We start from the raw sequence: 22,566 nt of genomic DNA, 5'->3' as shown, positions 1-22,566 counted from the left end.
GAAGCCCGCACACAGCAACGAAGACCCGATGCAGCCAAAAATAAATAGATAAATAAATTTATTTATTTTAAAAACCCCACAATATAAAATTATCAAGGATGTGAAAAATAAGTAACTAATAATTTAAGCAATTAATGAATAACTAGGGAAAAATATGTGTATTTTACTTCCATTGTGTTATAACAGGAAATGGCAGAATCTGTGTATAATGCAATTGATTACAAATCTATATATTACAATGCAACTGATTACAAATCTGTATATTGAAATGCAATCGATTACAGATTTTCAAAGGAAAAGCTCATGGTCAACGAAAACTGTACCTCTCCTGCTGGTACTCAGTCCTACAGTAGGTACACTTCACAACAGGGTGTGCAATCCGACATTCCTGAAATGAAATGAGGATATAATTTTAAAAGGCAGTCAGAAATGGAAAGTCTTCAGTAGGAGGCAGAAGACCTGGGTACTATTCCAAGCATAGCCACTGTGCTTGAGTGAGTCACTTAAACTTTCTGGGACTAATTTTTTTTGTCTGTAAAACTGGCACCACCACCCTGCATTGATGTGGGAGTTAAGTAAGAATTTATATGGAACTAGTCATAAATTGTAAAACAAAGGTATGAATAAGCCTCAGACCTAGGGAATGAGAAGCCCTGGATTCTAGTCCAGTTCTGCCTCCACCACTGTGTGATTTTTGAGCAGGTTCACTTGTGAAATCAAAGTACTGAATTAAAATCATTATTGCTTACATATATAAAACTCCCTTAAAATCAATAAATATATACATATACAAACATATAATCAAATATGTATTTTTTAAGGCCAAAAAGGCATTCAGACATTTGACTTTTTGAGTTCTCTCATACCTAGTAAACAAAAGAGACAAAGTCATGGCCACTGAAAGCATTGATGACACACAATTATGAGTTAGCCATACCAGAGACACAAACTCTGGATTATCTGGAGATATCTCAACATCACTCTCCAGCCGGCTTGGTGACTTTTAACTGTCGCTTCACAGCCCCTCTATTCATTTATATAGGCAAAGCAAGATGAAACAACTTAAAAGAAAAAAAGAGAACTTGGACCTTCAGGGGTAAAAACTGATCAGCAGCTGGTTACTGCGACGACAGAAGGTCACTAACTAGAAGCTGAAATATCATCCTTTTGCTTCGTGCGTTTGACTGTGGGGCTTTATTATAAAGCCTGGCTACCTCCGACTCTGGAACTGGCTGAAAAGTGCCCGTGAAGCGCCCAGTTCGACACGATCGTCCCAGACAGCACCCAACTCTGGAGTTCTGTCCCAGGCGGGGCAGGAGGTTCCTAAGCTTGAAACCCGGCAGACCCCGACGCGGGAGGAAGCCAGCCCAAAAGGGATCTCCGCCGCGGCTGGTCGAGGGCGAGCGGGGGACCAGCTGTCCCCTCCCCCGACCTCACGGGGTCCGAGAACAATCCCTCGCTGTTGCTAAGCACCCGGACACGCCGGCCGCTGGGGCCTGGACACGGCCCGGGTCTCCCCCACGTGCCCCGCCAGCCCCCGGCGGAGCGGGTGCGGTTCCGCAGCTAGGCGGGCCTGCCACGCCCTGCCCGGGGGACCCCGCCGGGCGTTCCCACAGAACCGGGAGCTCTGGGCCGCGCCTCCAGCGTCCCAGTTCCCGGCTGCCGCCCCAGCCCGCGCACCTTGCACAGCTGCTGCCCCTGAGACAGCGCCTCGAAGGGGAAGCGCTGGTGGCACTTGGTGCAGGCGTAGAGCGCCGCCATGTCCGGCCCGGGCCGTGCTCACAACCCTACCGGCCCGGCCCGCCGCTTTATCTGACAGTCTGAAGCACAACCTGGCGGCGGCAGGCTGCGGGCTGCGGCAGGCGGGCGGGTTCTCGTGTGCGAGCGGACCAGGGCTGGCGCGGCGGCGCTGGACGCCCGTTCACTGGTTCATTTTGACGTCTATCAAGGAGGAAGGGGCGGAACACGGAGCTTCTTACGACTCTGATTCGGTCTGGACTGGAGTACGCCACTTATGACGCGCGCGGCCTCGATTATGTAAAGCGCAGTCACGAGGTGGCGCCGCTGGGAGGGAAGGTCTCCCGCGGGGGACTCTGAAGTGCCTAGGCTCCTCCCACTTCGCTCTCTGTTCCCGCCCTCGCTCCTCCTCTCTCAGCAGCTGGAGCCACCGTGCTTCTCGCGATATCTCCACGGAGTTGTGATGTTTTGGTTTCCATGGAGTTGCCCTCTCGCAGCTGGTTGAGCCGAGCGCGGTGCATTGTTGAACTAGAACTCGGCCGCCACCCCGAGCCTGAAGGAGATGGGGGCTTCTGAGAAAACGCCTCCAACGTCGGAGTAGGAGGGGCCCGCACAGCCCTCTCACTCGAGGGAGGAGAGGAAACGTGAGAGGCAACTTAGAGGGATGCCCTCTGTCTGAGATCCCTAAAAAAGAGGGACCTCCAGGGTCCCTGACTTCCCGAGAGAAAGAAAGAAGCCCCAGAGAGAGCACCCCTATTTTGTGGAAGAGGGGTGCTAGAGTGATGACAGCTCCTCCCGGAAGGAGAAGACGGGTACTAAGGCGAGGCCCTCCACCCCTGAGAGTACTCGTGCCCAGGAGGCCCACTCTGAGTGGGATGCAATTGGCCTGAGGACTGCTTCCTACTGTGCCTAATCCAGTTGCACCCTCAGCTTCTCTGTCGAACAACTCCCTGGCATTTCCTGGTTAGGTCCGGCCACAGGAAGGCAAGCCACACCCTCCCAGCTACTCTGCCTCTTTTCAGGTCCCAGCGTGGTGCATCTAGGGGCTGCCCAAGGAATTACAAACTTGTTGAGGCTTTGGCAAAGCTTCCGGCAGTGCTGACCTTTCCAGGTCTCTGCCCTATAGCCGCTCTTACTTTTTTTTTTTTTTTTTTGCGGTACGCGGACCTCTCACTGTTGTGACCTCTCCCGTTGCGGAGCACAGGCTCCGGACGCGCAGGCTCAGCGGCCCGCGCGGCTCGCGGGCCCAGCAGCTCCGCGGCATGTGGGATCCTCCCAGACCGGGGCACGAACCCGTGTCCCCTGCATCAGCAGGCGGACTCTCAACCACTGCGCCACCAGGGAAGACCCTGCTCTTACTTTTGACTGTGCTCGCCTGAGCGATGCTAATTGCAGTTTTACCTAAACGTGCGTTTTTTAACAACCGAGGGCGCATTTATGGCTTATAAATCCGTGCCCCCCCCCAATTTACTCTCTTTGATACCCAAATCCAGCCCGCTACTTGTGACTTTGCCCAAAGACCCGTATTAATCAAAGATTTAGACTCTGGGGTCAGAAAACAAAGGTTCAAAAATCACTTCTCCATTTCTACTAGCTAGGTAACCTTGAACTTCTGAACTTCTCACTATAGCTGAACTTCTCAGAGCCTCTTTCCTCAATTGTACAATTGGGTCATTGTGGGGATCAGAAACAGTACATGGAGGGTAATGGGAAACTGCTTCCTGGATAAGGGGTTTTACTTTGGAATGATGGAAATGTTTTGGAACTAGATAGATGGTTGCACAACATTGTGAATGTACTAACTGCCACTGAATTGTTCACTTTAAAATGATGAATTTTATATTATGTGAATTTCACCTCAAATTATTTTTTTAAAAAAAAGGATGCAGGGAATTCCCTGGCAGTCCAGTGGTTTGAATTCTGCGCTTCCACTGCAGGGGGGTCTGGGTTCGATCCCTGGTTGGGGAGCTAAGATCCTGCAAGCCGCCACGTGGCTCAGCCAAAATAAATAAATAAACAATTTAATTTAAAAAAATTTTTAAAAGATGCAGGTTTGGGAACCAGACTGCCTGGCTTTGAATCCCAATTCTATCACTTAGAAGTTGTATGACTTTGGGCCTATTAAAAACAAACAAACAAGAAACAGTACATGGAACTTGGTACACTAAATAAATGCTATTAGGAGAAACTGAATTTCTTCTAGGGAGATGCTGGTGCCATCGATCGTGGAAACACAGCCTCCTCTCTGCTCACATGCATACTCCACACTGGGGTATGGGCCCCTCTATGTTTCTACTGCCTCCAGTTCTGGTCTCTATTATTTACCAGTTTTGCAATTACCTATCTACTTCTTTTTCATGCATCAGATTATGGCATTATGGAACAGAAAGACCATATCTGGGTCCTCTGTATCCTATTCATCCAGTGCAGGGCTAATTAACCCATTCATTCAACAAATATTTACATATTTACTATGTGCCAGGCTCTGGCTTAGGCGCTGGGCATACGCTGGTGTGTAAAACAGATGTGATCCCTGCCCTTGTGAAGCCAACAGTCTAGTGGCAAAGACAGTTAAATAGCAAAGACTATGAATGAATAAACATGCTGCAGGGATAAACAACAAAGTTGGGATAGGGAGAAGGTAGGGGGAGTCACTTGGGTAGAGAGAAGGCCAGGGGATGCCAAGGCCTGAAGGTTGAGAAGGACTTAGACATATGACTTATCCAAGAATGTTCTGGGCAGAGGAAAGGTGATGACCTTGAGGTGGAATATTTCTTGGCATCTTCAAGAAATGGAGGAGAGGCCAGTATAGCTGGGGCTTAGTTGGACAGAGGGCAAGTGGAGAGGTTGGCAGGAGTCAGCAGGGCCCAGATGTGCAAAGCCTGTAGACCCTGATGCGCATATGATTTTTTTTTCAAAGTACAGCGTATGAAGTATAATGGGAAAGAAGCCATAGGCAGTTTTTAAGCAGTCAAGTGACAGATATAAATTTTTTTAACAATTTACTTGGCTGCTACGAGGAGAATAGACTGTAGGGGGCCAGCATAAATGCACAGAGATCAGTGAGGAGGCTATTGCAGTCATCCAGGTGAGAGGTGATGATGACAAGTTTGCAGTGGAGAGAAGTGGAAAGAGTCAGGATATATTTTGAAGATAGAGTCAACAGGACTTAGGGGTGGAGTGGATTTAGGGAGTGGTGAGGGAAAGAAAGAAATTATGGTCTATGTGCCCAGCTGTGTGCAGATGATGGTATCATTTCCAGCAAAAGGGAAGACTAGAAGGATGGGTTTCAGAGACAAAACCAAGAGTTTTATTTCTTTGCTTTTTTTTTTGGCCACGCCACATGGCTTGTGGGATCTTAGTTCTCCGATCAGGGATCAAACCTGGGCCCTTGGCAGTAGAAGCATGAAGTCCTAACCACTGGACAACCAGGGAATCCCCAAGAGTTTTATTTTTGACATAGTAAGTTCTAAATGCCTATGGGACCTCCAGAGGGAGACATTATGTAGGTGGCGGCTCTAGTCTGTATATCTCTTAGAGGAGAGGTCTGGGATGAAGAGAGTTTCTGGGGAAATGATCAGCATATATGCCCTGAGACTGGATGATATTACCTTGGAAGCCTAGAGAGAGAAGGTAGCAGTGCCCCTTCCTGAGTCAAGAGAAAGTCCATCCAACAGAGATCTTGTCATGCGGAGATGCCTGCAAAGGAGCCGTGAGCAAGAGAGTTCAGAGAGGAGAGTAGTTTCACAGAAGCCAAGAGAAGAGCAGGAGACATCAGTCAACAGTGGCATCAGCTACTGGGAGACTAAAGTGATGACAGTGACTGATGTTTCCTGAACTGATCTGAACACACACCTGTTTGCTGAATGTCTAGCCTGTCAAACCTTATCCCTCCTTCCCTTTATCAAGTTTCCTTCCATGTGTCTTCGGCAACAGCAGTTGGGTGTGTCCCTGTGGGAACAGTAGGAAAAAAGGGTATTTCTAGCAGGATTGTTCATGGTAGCAAAAGAAAAGGGGGACAAAAAGGGAATAACCATGGACAGAATAATGGATGACTGAATTGTGCTGTGCTTAGAGTACCATGGAAGTACACGGAGGGGACACTTAGCTTCAACGGGGTCAGCTCTCCCAGAGTGTCACTGCTTGCCTCCTGTTCACAATCTCCAGAAAAATCTTCATGCTAAGGAGGATGGTATAGGTCCAGGGTGGAAGGGGGGAGTTGATAAAAATCGAAACTGCCTTCTATTGGCAGGTGTAAATTCTTGATCTGCAAACTCAGAAATAAAACTTTAAAAAACTGAATTCAGACAGTCCTGCAGCCTGTGGAACAAAAACCACAGTCACAGAAAGATAGACAAGATGAAAAGGCAGAGGGCTATGTACCAGATGAAGGAACAAGATAAAAACCCCAGAAAAACAACTAAATGAAGTGGAGATAGGCAACCTTACAGAAAAATAATTCAGAATAATGATAGTGAAGATGATCCAGGACCTTGGAAAAAGAATTGGGGCAAAGATCGAGAAAATGCCAGAAATGTTTAACAAAGACCTAGTAGAATTAAAGAACAAACAAACAGAGATGAACAATACAATAATTGAAATGAAAACTACACTAGAAGGAATCAATAGCAGAATAACTGAGGAGGAGAACGGATAAGTGACCTGGAAGTCAGAATGGTGGAATTCACTGCTGTGGAACAGAATAAAGAAAAAAGAATGAAAAGAAATGAAGACAGCCTAAGAGACCTCTGGGACAACATTAAATGCAACATCATTCACATAGGGGTCCCAGAAGGAGAAGAGAGAGAGAAAGGACCAGAGAAAATATTTGAAGACATTATAGTGAAAAACTTCCCTAACATGGGAAAGGAAGTAGCCACCCAAATCCAGGAAGCACAGCGAGTCTCATACAGGATAAATCCAAGGAGAAACACGCCAAGACACATAGTAATCAAACTGGCAAAAATTAAAGACTAAGAAAAATTATTGAAAGCAGAAAAGGAAAAATGAAAAATAATGTATAAGGAAACTCCCATAAGGTTAACAGCTGATTTCTCAGCAGAAACTCGACAAGCCAGAAGGGAGTGGCATGATATACTTAAAGTGATGAAAGGGAAGAACTTACAACCAAGATTACTCTACCCGGCAAGGGTCTCATTCAGATTTGATGGAGAAATCAAAAGCTTTACAGACAAGCAAAAGCTAAGAGAATTCAGCACGACCAAACCAGCTCTATAACAAATGCTAAAGGAACTTCTCTAAGTGGGAAACACAAGAGAAGAAAAGGATCTACAAAAACAAACCCAAACAATTAAGAAAATGGTTATAGGAACATACATATCGATAATTACCTTAAACGTGAATGGATTAAATGCTCCAACCAAAAGACACAGGCTTGCTGAATGGATACAAAAACAAGACCCATATATATTCCGTCTACAAGAGACCCACTTCAGACCTAGGGACACATACATACTGAAAGTGAGGTGATGGAAAAAGATATTCCATGCAAATGGAAATCAAAAGAAAGCTGGAGTAGCAATACTCATATCAGATAAAATAGACTTTAAAATAAAGAATATTACAAGAGACAAGGAAGGACACTACATAATCAAGGGATCAATCAAAGAAGAAGATATAACAATTATAAATCTATATGCACCCAACATAAGAGCACCTCAATACATAAGGCAACTGCTAACAGCTAAAAAGGAGGAAATCGACAGTAACACAATAATAGTGGGGGATTTAACACCTCACTTACACCAATGGACAGATCATCCAAAATGAAAATAAATAAGGAAACACGAATTTTAAATGACACAATACACCAGATAGGTTTAATTGATATTTATAGGACATTCCATCCAAAAACAGCAGATTACACTTTCTTCTCAAGTGCGCATGGAACATTCTCCAGGATAGATCACATCTTGGGTCACAAATCAAGCCTCAGTAAATTTAAGAATATTGAAATCATATCAAGCTTCTTTTCTGACCACAACGCTATGAAATTAGAAATGAATTACAGGGAAATAAACGTAAAAAACACAAACACATGGAGGCTAAACAATACGTTACAAAACAACCAAGAGATCACTGAAAAAATCAAACAGGAAATCAAAAAATACCTAGAGACAAATGACAATGAAAACACGATGATCCAAAACCTATGGGATGCAGCAAAAGCAGTTCTAAGAGGGAAGTTTATAGCTCTACAAGCCTACCTCAAGAAACAAGAAAAAACTCAAGTAAACAATCTAACCTTACACCTATAGGAACTAGAGAAAGAAGAACAAACAAAACCCAAAGTTAGCAGAAGGAAAGAAATCAAGATCAGAGCAGAAATAAATGAAATAGAAACAAAGAAAACAATCACAAAGATCAATAAAACTAAAAGCTGGTTCTTTGAGAAGATAAACACAATTGATAAACCATTAGCCAGACTCATCAAGAAAAAGAGGGAGAGGACTCAAATCAATAAAATTAGAAATGAAAAAGGAGAAGTTACAACAGACACCGCAGAAATACAAAGCATCCTAAGAGACTACTACAAGCAACTCTATGCCAACAAAATGGACAACCTGGAAGAAATGGACAAATTCTTAGAAAGGTATAACCTTCCAAGACTGAACCAGGAAGAAATAGAAAATATGAACAGATCAATCACAAGTAATGAAATTGAAACTGTGATTAAAAATCTTCCAACAAACAAAAGTCCAGGACCAGATGGCTTCACAGGTGAATTCTATCAAACATTTAGAGAAGAGCTGACACCCATCCTTCTCAAACTCTACCAAAAAATTGCAGAGGAAGGAACACTCCCAAACTCATTCTATGAGGCTACCATCACCCTGATACCCAAACCAGACAAAGATACTACAAAAAAAGAAAATTACAGACCAATATCACTCATGAATAGAGATGCAAAAATCCTCAACAAAATACTAGCAAACAGAATCCAACAACACATTAAAAGGATCATACACCATGATCAGGTGGGATTTATCCCAGGGATGGAAGGATTCTTCAAAATACCCAAATCAATCAATGTGATACACCATATTAACAAATTGAAGAATAAAAACCATATGATCATCTCAATAGATGCAGAAAAAGCTTTTGACAAAATTCAACACCCATTTATGATAAAATCTCTCCAGAAAGTGGGCATAGAGGGAACCTACCTCAACATAATAAAGGCCATATACGACAAACCCACAGCAAACATCATTCTCAATGGTGAAAAACTGAAAGCGTTTCCTCTAAGATCAGGAACAAGACAAGGATGTCCACTCTCACCACTATTATTCAACATAGTTTTGGAAGTCCTAGCCATGGCAATCTGAGAAGAAAAAGGTATACAAATTACAAAAGAAGAAGTAAAACTGTCACTGTTTGCAGATGACATGATACTATATAGACAGAATCCTAAAGATGCCACCAGAAAACTACTAGCGCTAACCAATGAATTTGGTAAAGTTGCAGGATACAAAATTAATGCACAGAAATCTCTTGCATTCCTATACACTAATGATGAAAAATCTGAAAGAGAACTTATGGAAACACTCCCATTTACCGTTGCAACAAAAATAATAAAACACCTAAGAATAAACCTGTCTAGGGAGACAAAAGACCTGTATACAGAAAACTACAAGACACTGATGAAAGAAATTAAAGATGATACCAACAGATGAAGAGATATACCATGTTCTTGGATTGGAAGAATCAATATTGTGAAAATGACTATACTACCCAAAGCAATCTACAGATTCAATGCAATCCCTATCAAATTACCAATGGCATTTTTTATGGGACTAGAACAAATCATCTTAAAATTTGTATGGAGACACAAAAGACCCTGAATAGCCAAAGCAGTCTTGAGGGGAAAAAATGGAGCTGGAGGAATCAGACTCCCTGACTTCAGACTATACTACAAAGCTACAGTAATCAAGACAATATGGTACTGACACAAAAACAGAAACATAGATCAATGGAACAAGAAAGCCCAGAGATAAACCCACACACCTATGGTCAACTAATCTATGACAAAGGAGACAAAGATATACAATGGAGAAAAGACAGTCTGTTCAATAAGTGGTGCTGGGAAAACTGGACAGCTACATGTAAAAGAATGAAATTAGAACACTCCCTAACACCATACACAAAAATAAACTCAAAATGGATTAAAGACCTAAATGTAAGGCCAGACACTATAAAACTCTTAGAGGAAAACATAGGAAGAACACTCTTTGACATAAATCACAGCAAGATCTTTTTTGATCCACCTCCTAGAGTAATGGAAATAAAAACAAAAATAAACAAATGCGACCTAATGAAACTTCAGAGCTTTTGCACAGCAAAGGAAACCATAAACAAGACGAAAAGACAACCCTCAGAATGGGAGAAAATATTTGCAAACGAATCAATGGACAAAGGATTAATTTCCAAAACATATAAACAGCTCATACAGCTCAATATTAAAGAAATAAACAACCCAATCCAAAAATGGGCAGAAGACCTAAATAGTCATTTCTCCAAAGATGACATATAGATGGCCAAGAAGCACATGAAAAGCTGCTCAACATCACTAATTATTAGAGAAATGCAAATCAAAAGTACAATGAGGTATCACCTCACACCAGTTAGAATGGGCATCATCAGAAATCTACAAACCACAAATGCTGGAGAGGGTGTGGAGAAAAGGGAACTCTCTTGCACTGTTGCTGGGAATGTAAATTGATACAGCCACTATGGAGAACAGTACAGAGGTTCCTTAAAAAACTAAAAATAGAATTACCATATGATCCAGCAATCCCACTACTGGGCATATACCCAGAGAAAACCATAATTCAAAAAGACACATGCACCCCAATGTTCATTGCAGCACCATTTACAATAGCCAGGTCATGGAAGCAACCTAAATGCCCTTCGACAGACGAATGGATAAAGAAGATGTGATATATATATACAATGGAATATTACTCAGACCTAAAAGGAACAAAATTGAGTCATTTGTTGAGACGTGGATGGATCTAGAGACTGTCATACAGAGTGAAGTAAGTCAGAAAGAGAAAAACAAATATCATGTATTAACGCATGTATGTGGAACCTAGAAAAATGGTACAGATGAACCGGTTTGCAGGGCAGAAGTTGAGACACAGATGTAGGGAACAAACGTATGGACACCAAGGGGGGATAACTGCAGTGGGGTGGGGATGGTGGTGTGCTGAATTGGGTGATTGAGGTTGACATGTACACACTGATGTGTATAAAATTGATGACTAATAAGAACCTGCAGTATAAAAAAACAAACAAAAAAACATACTAAACTTTCCTTGGGTTATTTGTATGGAAATATGTTAATGTAAATGTTTCAGACATTACATGAAATTTCTAAAAATCTTATATGTTCTGGTATAATGTTATGTCATAATTCTAGTTATTACTTTAAAATGTATATCTAAGAAATAACTAAATTTCCTTGTCAATTGCATTATTATGAACTTTCATCAAATCTTTAACGTGGTCATTTTAAAGTCTTTTGTCATTTACAGACAGTTCTGGGTGTACTCTGATGCTTTTGCAAAAATGTTCCTATAAAAGGGTTTCATCTTCAAGGAATTCATGGAAAAGACTCTGACAAGAACAGGTTTCTGGTAACTGACTATACTGCTGAACTGAATGAATAAGCATTTTCAGAACTCTAATGGAAAACTGATGAATTCATAAAAGTGCTAACAAAAGATCAAGATAAAAAAAATTAATTACATGGGTCTGAGCAAACTGATGAGGATGATTATAATTTTTGTGACTTTCTTTTTGAATAAAAGAAAAATCCTACAAGGGCTCAGAGGCAAAAAAATATTCAAATCAATTTTCACTGCAAAGTAAAGGACCTGTTACAGTGGAGGATTACTGGAGTGAATGTCAATATTAAGACATAGTATGAGTGTGTTTCGTGTTTGGTAATTGCAATCATTGTTGCTTTTGTTGTGGTCATCCATTTACAATGCTTGGTGTCAGTTTATTTATCTCTTGTAAAAATAAAATACAGTGTGTGTGTGAAAACAAATACCAACACACTTAAAAAAAAACTGAATTCAATTTCTTTTTAAAAAAGTTAATTATTGGACTTCCCTGGTGGCGCAGTGGTTAAGAATCCACCTGCCAATGCAGGGGACACGGGGTCGAGCCCCAGCCCGGGAAGATCTCACACGCTGCAGAGCAACTAAGCCCATGCACCATAACTACTGAGCCTGCGTGCCACAACTACTGAAGCCCACACACCTAGAGCCCGTGCTCCACAACAAGAGAAGCCACCACAGTGAGAAGCCCGCGCACCTCAACAAAGAGTAGCTCCCACTCAGCGCAACTAGGGAAAGCCCGCGTGCAGCATTGAAGATGCAATGCAGCCAAAAATAAATTAATTAATTTTTTTAAAGTTAATTATTTCCCCAGCTTTATTGAGATATAATTGACATATAACTGAATTTAATTTCTATATTATTTATCCAGTAAACATGAATTGCACATCTAGTATCTAGTGCTAGGCCTTGGAAGGACAGCAATGAATATGACAAAGTCCCTGCTCTTGTGAAGCTTCCATTCCAGAGAGGGGAGAGACAGGCGATAATACGAGTAAACAAACGTATAACATAATTTCAAGTGATGCTAAGTGCTCTGATAAAAAATAAAGTGGGGGAAATAATAAAATAAATAAAATAAAGTGGGAGAAAGGGACAGAGAATGATGGGAAAGGCTCTATTTTAGATAGAATGGTCAAGAAGGCTTCCCTGAGGAGGTGGCACATGAGCAGACACCTAAATGAAGTGAAGGTGTCAAGCATGTGAAGATCTGGGGGAAAGAATTCCAGAGGAAGGGGACAGTAAGTGCAAAGGGCCTGAGGCTAGGAGCGCTGGGCATGTCCAAGTAACAAGACCAGTGAAAGGGAGAATGGTAGGAGATAGATTAGAGAGGCAGCCAGCAGCCATATCCTCCAGGGTTTATGGGCCATGATAAGGAGTTTGGATGTTGTTCGAGGGTTATGCTAAGTCATTGGACGGTTTTGAACTGCAGAGTGTGCGATCTGATTTACATTTTAAAAGATCACTCTGGCTGATCTGAGATGAGAATGGCAGCAGGGAGACCAGTTAGATGACCAGAGGTGATGATGCCTGGGACTCAGGAGAAAAAGGTAGAGATGGTGAAAGGTGGCCAGATTTGGGATAAGTTTTTTTTCTTTCATTGTGGTAAAATATGTATAATTTGCCAGTTTAACCAGTTTTAGATCTATAATTCAGTGGCATTAAATATATTCACAGTGTTATGCAACTATCACTATTTATATCCACCCATCTATATATTTATATCCAGAACATTTTCATCATCCCAAACAGAAACTCTGTACCCGTTAAGCAATAACTCCCCAATTCCCCCTCCCTCCAGCCCCAGTAACCTTTATTCTAACCCCTGTCTGCATGAATTTGCCTATTCAAGATATCTCAAATAAGTGAAATCATACAAATTTGTCCCTTTGTGTCTGGCTTATTTTCAAGGTTCATCCATATTGAAGAATGTATCAGAACCTCATTCCTTTCAATGGCTGAATAATATTCCATTGTATGTCTATATCACATTTTGTTTATCCTTTCATCTATTGTTGGACATTTGGGTTTTGTCCACCTTTTGGCTACTGTGAATAATGCTGCTATGAATATCGATGTTCAAGTACCTGTTCGAGTCCTCGCTTTCAATTATTTGCGATACATACCTAGGAGTGGAATTGCTGGATCATATGGCAATTCTATGTTTAACTTTTTGAGGAACCTCCAAATTGTTTTCCACAATAGCTACACCATTGTACATTCCCACTAGCAATGAATAAGGGTTCCAGCTTCTCCACATCCTTGCCAACACTTATTTCCTATTATTTTTCTTAATAGTCATTCTAGTGGGTCTGAAGAGCTCTTCTCATTGTGGTTTTGATTTGTATTTCCCTAATGATTAATGATGGGTATCTTTGCATGTGCTTATTGGTCATTTGTACATCTTCTTTGGAGAAATGTCTGTTCAAATCCTTTGCCCAATTTTAAATTGGATTGTTTTTTGTTGTTAACGTGTAGTAGTTCTTTTTTTTTTTTAAATTTATTTATTTACTTATTTTTTGGCTGCGTTGGGTCTTCGTTTCTGCGCGAGGGCTTTCTCAACTTGCGGCAAGCGGGGGCCACTCTTCATTGCGGTACGCAGGCCTCTCACTATCGCAGCCTCCCTTGTTGTGGAGCACAGGTTCCAGACGCGCAGGCTCAGTAGTTGTGGCTCACGGGCCCAGCTGCTCCATGGCATGTGGGATCTTCCCAGACCAGGGCTCGAACCCGTGTCCCCTGCATTGGCAGGCAGATTCTCAACCACTGCGCCACCAGGGAAGCCCCAGATATATAATTTACAAATATTTTCTCCCATTCTGTGGGGTTTTTTTCCTCACTCTCTGGATAGTGTCTTTTTAAAACATTTTTAAAAATCGAAGTATTGTTAATTTACAATATTGTGTTAGTTTCAAGTGTACAGCAAAGTGATCCAGTTATATATATATATATAATATATATGTATATATGTATATTCTTTTTCAGATTCTTTTCCATTATAAGTTATTACAAGATATTGAGCATAGTCCCCTGTGCTATACAGTAAGTCATTGTTTATTTTATATATAGTAGTGTGTATATGTTAATCCAAAACTCCTGATTTATCCCTCCCCCCATTTCCCTTTGGTAACCATAAGTTTGTTTGCTATGTCTGTGAGTCTACTTCTGTTTTGTAAACAAGTCCATTTGTATCATTTTTTTAGATTCTACATATAAGTGATATCATATGATATTTGCCTTTGTCTGACTTACTTCACTTAATATGGTAATCTCTAGGTCCACCTATGTTGCTGCAAATGGCATTATTTCATTCTCTTTTATGGCTGAGTAATAAGATAATGTCTTTTGATGCATAAAAGTTTTTAATTTTGGTGCAATCCAATTTGTCTATTTTTTCCTTTTGTTGCCCGTGCTTTTGTTGTGACACTTAAGAAACTATTACCAAATCCAAGATCATGAAGATGGGATAAGTTTCGAGACTAGAACTTAAATGGCCAGCCAAGGAATTGGACATTGGTGTGAACAATAGAGAGGAATGAAGGATGTGTGTCCTATGTTTTTGGCTTGAGCAACTGGGTAAAAAGTGATGGCATTTACTGAGATGGGAAGAGTCATGGAGGTGCTAATTTGGAAGGGAAAATCAAAGCTTCCATTTTGGCCATAATTTTGAGATGATTATAAGATGAATAGGCAGTTAGAGATACAGACCTGGGGTGTAGAGTATCAGTGAGGGCTGCAAGTGTAACTTGGAAGTCATGAACATGTAGATGGTTTCAAAAGCCGTGAGATCATCTGGGAAGAGTGAAGAAAGAATTCCAAAGACAGGCCTGGAGCTCCAAACAATAGATTGGGAACTGAGGATGGGATGAAGGAAGGAGAGAGTGGTAATAAGCAAATGAGACTGAGAAGGTACAACCAGTTAGGAAGAAAGAAAACCAGGAGAGTTGTTTTGTTTTGGTTTTTTTTGGTGTGGTACGCGGGCCTCTTACTGTTGTGGCCTCTCCCGTTGCGGAGCACAGGCTCCGGACGCGCAGGCTCAGCGGCCATGGCTCACAGGCCCAGCCGCTCCGCGGCATGTGGGATCTTCTCGGACCCGGGCATGAACCCGTGTCCCCTACATCAGCAGGCGGACTCTCAACCACTGCGCCACCAGGAAAGCCCCATAAACCAGGAGAGTTTTGAGTCTCAGAAGCCAAGTGAAGAAATGGCTTCAAGAAAGAAGTGATCACCTGTGGTAAAGGGTGTTTGGTGAGCCTGACATGACCAGTTTCACTGGGTTGGCAGGAAGAAAAGCCTACTTGGGATGGGTTAAAGACAGAATGGGGGGAGAAGAGGAGAAAGAGAGAGAATGAGAGGTGAGGCAGTGGAGTCAGGGAGTATAGAGAAGCATTTAGAAAAAGTGGAAAACAAAAACAGGATAATAATTGAAGGGGGGCCTGGGGGTCAAGGGAAGTTTGACCTCTTTCTCTCAAATAGGGGTTATGACAGTAAAGGGGAAATTAGTGATACAGGAGAAGGAGGAGAAACTTGCAGGAGCAAAGTCTTTGAGTAGGTGAGTGGGGATGGGATCCAGTGTATAAGTTGAAAGTTGCCTATAGGCATAGCAGGAGGAATAATTTAGAGTTTTCCCCACACACTTCCCAGGGCCTGCATCTAAGTTCTAGGAGTCTTCTGAACCACAAACACAGGTGGAATGGAGCAGGGTAAGGAATATCTAGTCTTGGTCATCTGTCCTTACTGACATCTTCCTTCCTACCTGGTGTGAAGTCATCTGCCCATGTGGCTTGCTACTGTGTCCTCCTCTTCATGCCTGCCAGCAATATGTGCCACACCTACTCTGCTCAAGGCCACTGGAGAAAATGTTCCACTGCTCCCGGTGCCACCCTCAAACATGAGGAGTCACGTTCTCCAACCATTCCTTTTCCACTGCTCCTGGACTGGGTTGGGTGTGAGGACCTAAGGCTAGGCTGCTGTTACAAAGAGAATGAACAATCACTCAGTGGCTTGAACGAAATAGAAGCTTCTTTTTCTCTTGTATAATTGCAATGGACTGAATATGTCCTCCCAAAATTCATATGTTGAAACCTAATCCTGAGTGTGATAGTATTTGGAGGTGGAGCCTTTGAGAGGTGATTAGGTCAAGAGGGCTAAGCCCTCACAAGTGGGATTAGTGCCCTTACGAAAGAGGCCCTAGAGAGCTCCCTTTCTCCCTCCACCATGTGAGGACACAGAAGACAGGAACCAGGAAACAGGTGTCTTCATCAGACACTGAATCTGCCAGCACCGTGCTCTTGGACTTCACAGCCTAGAGAACAGTAAGAAATAAATTTCTGTTGTTGATTAGCCACCCAGTCTATGGTCTTCTGCTATAGCAGCCTGAACTGACAATCACGGTCTAAGGACTAACATTCAAGTCGTCTGGTGGCTGTGCTCTCTGTTGTCATCCAGGCACCCAGATTCCTTCCACAGGCTAGTTCATGTAGAGTTGAACTGGAAGAAAAAGTCCTGGAGTCCTCCCCCTTTCTTTTAACAACAGTTCCATTTTTCCAGTTGTTTGGGCCAAAAATCTTGGTGTCATCCTTTACTCCTCTCTTTCTCTCATATCTCACATCTGGACAGTCAGTAAAGGCTACGTATCCCTCACTAGTTGAACTCCTGTTATCCAAACTCAGAAACCAAAAAGACACAGATAACTATTTTGAAAAGTCCTTCAGTATCTGAGCCCTTACTACTACAACCAGCCTTCCACCTAGGGCCTGTGTTTTAGGGGACCCTGCATATCACAAACACACATCAAATAAAGAACACACAAGTGCCTCTGACTCCCAGGATCCGAAGCCCAGCACTGGCACAGCACAGCTCGTAATCATAAACATCCGCTCTAGGACTAGCACCATTCAGACCCTGGGGAATGCTTCTAAAATCTCTTGCCCTATGTCCTCAAAACAAAAGTTGACTGTGTCGATTGCTGTAAAAGTTTACAGGTTGCGTTGCTGCCAACATCAGGGACAGACACGGCTACAGTGTCTGGGGAAGATTGAGAGATGGAAGAGCTTAGGTAAGAGAAACAACAAACTGGTTGACCTGCCAAATCCTTCCTCTCCGATAGCATGAATGTAGTTATAAATCCTTGCATGACAAAGCATCATTTGCCGGTAGTGCCCAATATCCATTTTCTTGCTTCTCTTCCAGTTTCAATTCCAAATGAGACGTACCCATAAATTACCTCAACATTCACAACAGCTGCACATGGCAGCAAAGGGATGTTTTCCAATTAAACAATTATTACTCACCTGGGTATGTATAGCTCTAGATTATATGTGAAGCAAATTCTTTCTATTAGCATTTAGATAGATATTGAATACTAAAATGGTAGAAAGTTTTATTTTAAAAAAATAAGATTTGATAAACTTTACCAAAACAAAATATATCAGCTTCAAATTTTGATTTAAAATGTTATATTAGGGGCTTCCCTAGTGGCGCAGTGGTTGAGAGTCTGCCTGCCGATGTAGGGGACAGGGGTTCATGCCCTGGTCCGAGAGGATCCCACGTGCTGCGGAGCGGCTGGGCCTGTGAGCCATGGCCGCTGAGCCTGCGCTCCACAGAGGGAGAGGCCACAACAGTGAGAGGCCCACGTACCGCAAAAAAAAAATGTTATATTAATATGTATAGCTTGCTTTTTTATTTGTAATATATGATTTAAATCTTTTGAAGTAATTTTTTAAATTTTAAAATATATAATAAAATATTAATTTTTAGCTAATCTTTTGATGAAAATATATTCAAATTTTGTGTATTCTGAAAACAATTACATTTTAATTTTTTTTTTTTTTTCTTTCGTAGTACGCGGACCTCTCACCGCTGTGGCCTCTCCCGTTGCGGAGCACAGGCTCCGGACGCGCAGGCTCAGCGGCCATGGCTCACGGGTGCAGCCGCTCTGCGGCACGTGGGATCCTCCCGGACCGGGGGCACGAACCCGTGTCCCCTGCATCGTCAGGCGGACTCCCAACCACTGCACCACCAGGGAAGCCCTACATTTTAATTTTAATTCTTTAAATCAGAGGTTGGTAAACTTTTCTGTAAAGGGAGGGATACTAAATATTTTAGGCTTTGTTGGTCATTGCATTCTCTGTTGTAACTACTCTGCCATTGTAGCATGAAAGCAGCCATAGACAATACATAAATGAATTAATGTGGCTGTGTTCTAATAAAACTTTATTTACAAAAACGGGCAAAAGGCCTGATTTGGTCCACAGGTTATAGTTTTCCAGTGCTGTCAAGAGAACACAAATTATGTGAAATTTTTAATTATGAAAAAATATTAGTAATTTTGCTGAAACAAAATCAAGAAAAATACATTGTAGGTGTGTCAGTACCCTTCAGCCAAAGACCAGCAGAAACACACCTGTAGTTAAATGAATTGGATTTATAACTCCCAGCAGTGAGGGAGAATACACATCACTGGGAATCATAGGATGTCTCAGAGGGTGTTAGGAAGAACCTATTATAGGATCTGGGCTAAGGTTGAGTGACTTGGGGGAAGGTCTAAGAAAGTGAGGGATTGCTCTAGATTGGATGTCAGAAAGCAAGGGCAGGGACTTCCCTGGTGGTCCAGTGGCTAGGATGCTGCACTCCCAATGCAGGGGGCCCAGGTTCCATCCCTGGTCAGGGAACTAGATCCTGCATGCCACAACTAAGAGTTCACAGGCCACAACTAAAGAATCCACTTGCCACAACTAAGATCCCACATGCTGCAACTAAGAACTGGCGCAGCCAAATAAATAAATAAATATTTTAAAAAAGAAAAAAAGATAGAAAGCAAGGACAATGCTATGATTGGGGATGCAAGTTTGATCTATAGAAGGAAGAGACTAGCCCAAGGGTAAAACTAATTGGTAAGAAGTAGCAGTCACTCATTTTAGCTAAGGTGGGGTTGTTTGATATTTTGACTTGTTGTCTATGCTTAGACAAAATATAAAGTGGCCTTGTTTTGTCTCATTTTATCATGGTGTCAGAGCAATCTTGTCTAAGACTGGTATTCTGTGTGGTCATTTATGTTCAATAACATGACCTAGCTCGGAGTGCCAGGCCAGCCTCCTTTTTTTTTTCTTTCTTAAATGGAATAAATACATAATTTATTAATTGTGTACATATTTTCTTACTCCTCATCCAAGTATTTCCAGTCCACCAATAGAACACCCAGGTATGTACTAATATTCAGTCATTTTAACAGACTTTCAGTCATATAAAAACCATAGGTTTCTATACATATTTTTCATTTTGTTGTTATGAAACTATATTTGTTAAGGTATGAAGATAGAATATACCTTAAATAATAGGTTTTTGTCTTGATTTAGAGTTTTTAAATATTTAGACATCTGGTAGGTGAGCATCCATTTATACCATTGTCCCAGGCCCTGTAGAAGTGAGTGGTGGGCCTGTTTGCTTCTCCCTCATCAAACTCAAGGTGACATGACCACTCTTACATCAGAGCTCACCATCCAAGCTCAGAAACCACATAGATTCAGATAGTGAGGGATAGTCAGGATACTTCCAGAATTCAAGCACTTCTTACACCCCTGTTGCCAATACTCTGGTCCAAGCCATTTCAATTTCTCATCTGGTGTGGTGGGCTTTGTATTACGTCAACTCAACCAAGCTGCAACTATGTTTCCCAGAGTTCCTTTTCTTGTATAGTTTTGGATGAGAATTGACCACAGAGGGAAATTTAGGCAGGATTTAGGAGGTGGAAGTGAAGCTGTAGACATGCTTACGCTTGGAAGGCTAGTACAGGGTCAAGTGCTGCTGCAGTTCATACATGTTTTCACTGATCTGTTGGCTCCCCTTGTCGGTGTAAGGCAGCGGCTGGGCCGTAGCTCCTCCAGCACCCCCTCCCCGCCCCAGCTTCTCCAGCTCCAGGGTAGGTGTGTGTTGATGAAAGGCACCAGATTCTCTTGCCGGTCATCATCAAAATTGGAGGCTTAGAGGTGGGGAGAGAGAAATGCGGGGGTGGAGGTCTAGTTTGTCTTCATAGATTCCAGTTCATCTTCATGGGTGCCAGCTTGACCTTGCCCTCCACCACTTCATGTCCGTCTTTCAGAACACCCATCATTTAGGACTTCCCTGCTGACTCCTAACCCAACAGCAGAAGCACAAACAACAGCTGTACATAAACTGTGTAACCAGCACCCATAATTGCATATAATCAAATATGTATAATAAATCCCTTATTCTTACCACTCTTAATGGTTCTGCTTCTCTGATGGAACCCTGATGGATACATCTGGATTATTGCAACTGACTCCTAACTGGTCCCCTTGCTTCTGTCCCTGCCCTCCTGGGAAGCCAGAGTGATCCTGTGAAAGCTTTTCAGACATGTCACTCCTCTGCTCAAATCTCTCCAGTAGCTTCCCATCTCATTCTAAGTAAATGCCAAAGTCTTTCCTTTAATTGTACCAGATTCAGTTTGGATGTCTCTCAGCAGTCAACATCCTTGCCTCATTGCCGAACGTTACTGGCTGCCTCAGCATCATCAGGAGGCAAGAGCTAGTCTTTGGCATGAACTCAATTAAGCCTGCTACAGTAGGAACACCAGAAGCTTTGGCACTCATGTCTGACCCAACTGGGCTTATGAAGGCTCTGGCTTCCCCAGCAACAGCCCAGTGGAAGGAGTTAACACGGTTCCAAAGGGCAGACTGTTAAGACCCTGTTGGCAACCATGAGACTGGACAATGAAAAATTGATGACAGATAAATTCCTCACTCTTCTGCCTTACTATGGACTATTTCAAGACATAATGGTTCCATGTGACCTCTTTGAAGAGATCCCATGTGACTGAGCAACTGGCCTTGGTTTTTGTGGGGCTCTGGCCAGCTAAGTAATGTAAGATCTTATATTTCTTTCCTTCTTTTTGTTTCACTTCTGTTCTCCCCCTCACTTTTGCTTCCTTGGGATTGTAACACCCAAGAAAGCATCAGTGTACAACCTTTGATTCAGGCTCCATTTTCTAAGGAACATAGGTTGACATTTAGTACCAGAAGAGGTCCTAGAAAACAGACCTCCGGGGTGTGATTTTGTAGTTGAATTTCTCACCCATGTGAAAGCAATAGGAATCTCATTGTTGGTAGTAGATGGAGTGATAATAACTTTGCCCTTCAGCTGGCATCACAATTAGTAAAGCTTTCACTTGTGGTGAAGGGAAGGCTGTGTAGAAAAAAGAAATCACAGCCAATCACATTATAAGTGGCAGAGTTGCAAAGGTCTCTAAATGTACAGTGTCAGTAGACCTCCTCCGTCATAGTCAAGGCCCTGATAGGGAAAGAGTAGGATCCTGAGACCTGGGCTAGGGACATCAGGGTAGACAAACCTAAGAATCTTTATCTCATAAGTTCTCCTGGGTGGCTGAAGCAGCCCCTGCCCTCTTGCTAAGGAATAACAGTTTCTCACTTCCTTGAGACTATACAATGATCTCACATGAAGCAGGTCCTTCATAAGATATTTGTTCTCCTTAATACAAATGTACTCCCAAAACACACTCAAAGAACTGGGATCAGTTCCTAGCAAATCCTAAGTGGGGAGATTTAAGTCCTGACCCAGGAAATATAAGCTACACATCAAAGGAATCGAAAGGCCTGGCTAATATATGTGGGAGTGATCTTGGGAGTTTTAGACATGGCAGTGAGGGGGCAGGCATGGCAGAATATAAGACTGGCTAATGGGGAATACATTGTCATGGACCACACTTGAGTAAGTCAGGCTTTCATATGCTTGCAAGGATGCCTGAGCTGGTCTCTGGTAGTTTCCAAAGAGGGTCACCATCAATTCCTTCCTTCCCTCTATGTACATGCCACTCCTCACATCAGAAGATGGAGTCTATTTTCCTCCTTTCCTTGAATTTGGACTGGCCTATGACTTGCCATAACCAACAGAATATGGTAGAAGTGACACTGTTCCAGTTCCAGACCTGGCCTTTGAGAAGACTGGCAGCTTCCATTTCCTCCCTCTTGGATGCCAGCCACCATGTAAGAAATCCAACCACACGGATGCCCTTACACTGTGAAGAGACACCATGCTGAGAAAGAGAGATGCCTGACCAGCCCCAGATGTTCCGTCCATCCCAGCTGAGCTGCCATTTATGTAAGTGAAAAGGACATCCTGGACATTGTGCCTCCTGCAACACCTACAA

At 42.5% G+C, this 22,566-nt stretch overlaps 1 protein-coding gene and 1 non-coding gene across 2 annotated transcripts in view; one reads left to right on the top strand and one right to left on the bottom strand.

Moving 5' to 3' along the window:
- Positions 1-1,861, bottom strand: part of FAM76A (family with sequence similarity 76 member A) — a 28,176-nt gene extending 26,315 nt beyond the window's left edge. Inside the window, exons 1-2 of the mRNA XM_060017118.1 lie at positions 1,681-1,861; positions 324-388 (exon numbers count right to left, since the gene is read on the bottom strand). Of these exons, the coding sequence (XP_059873101.1) occupies positions 324-388; positions 1,681-1,761 (146 nt within the window). The 5' untranslated portion in view covers positions 1,762-1,861. The remainder of the gene's footprint in view (positions 1-323; positions 389-1,680) is intronic.
- Positions 1,862-18,981: 17,120 nt separating this feature from the next.
- Positions 18,982-19,054, top strand: TRNAG-CCC (transfer RNA glycine (anticodon CCC)). Its single transcript has one exon. It is a non-coding gene; the product is annotated as a tRNA-Gly (tRNA).
- Positions 19,055-22,566: the final 3,512 nt, after the last annotated feature.

The sequence above is a fragment of the Delphinus delphis genome, chromosome 1 (genome assembly GCF_949987515.2).
Source record: "Delphinus delphis chromosome 1, mDelDel1.2, whole genome shotgun sequence".
Classification (NCBI taxonomy): domain Eukaryota; kingdom Metazoa; phylum Chordata; class Mammalia; order Artiodactyla; family Delphinidae; genus Delphinus; species Delphinus delphis.
This window is presented reverse-complemented; position numbering and strand designations above follow the sequence as displayed.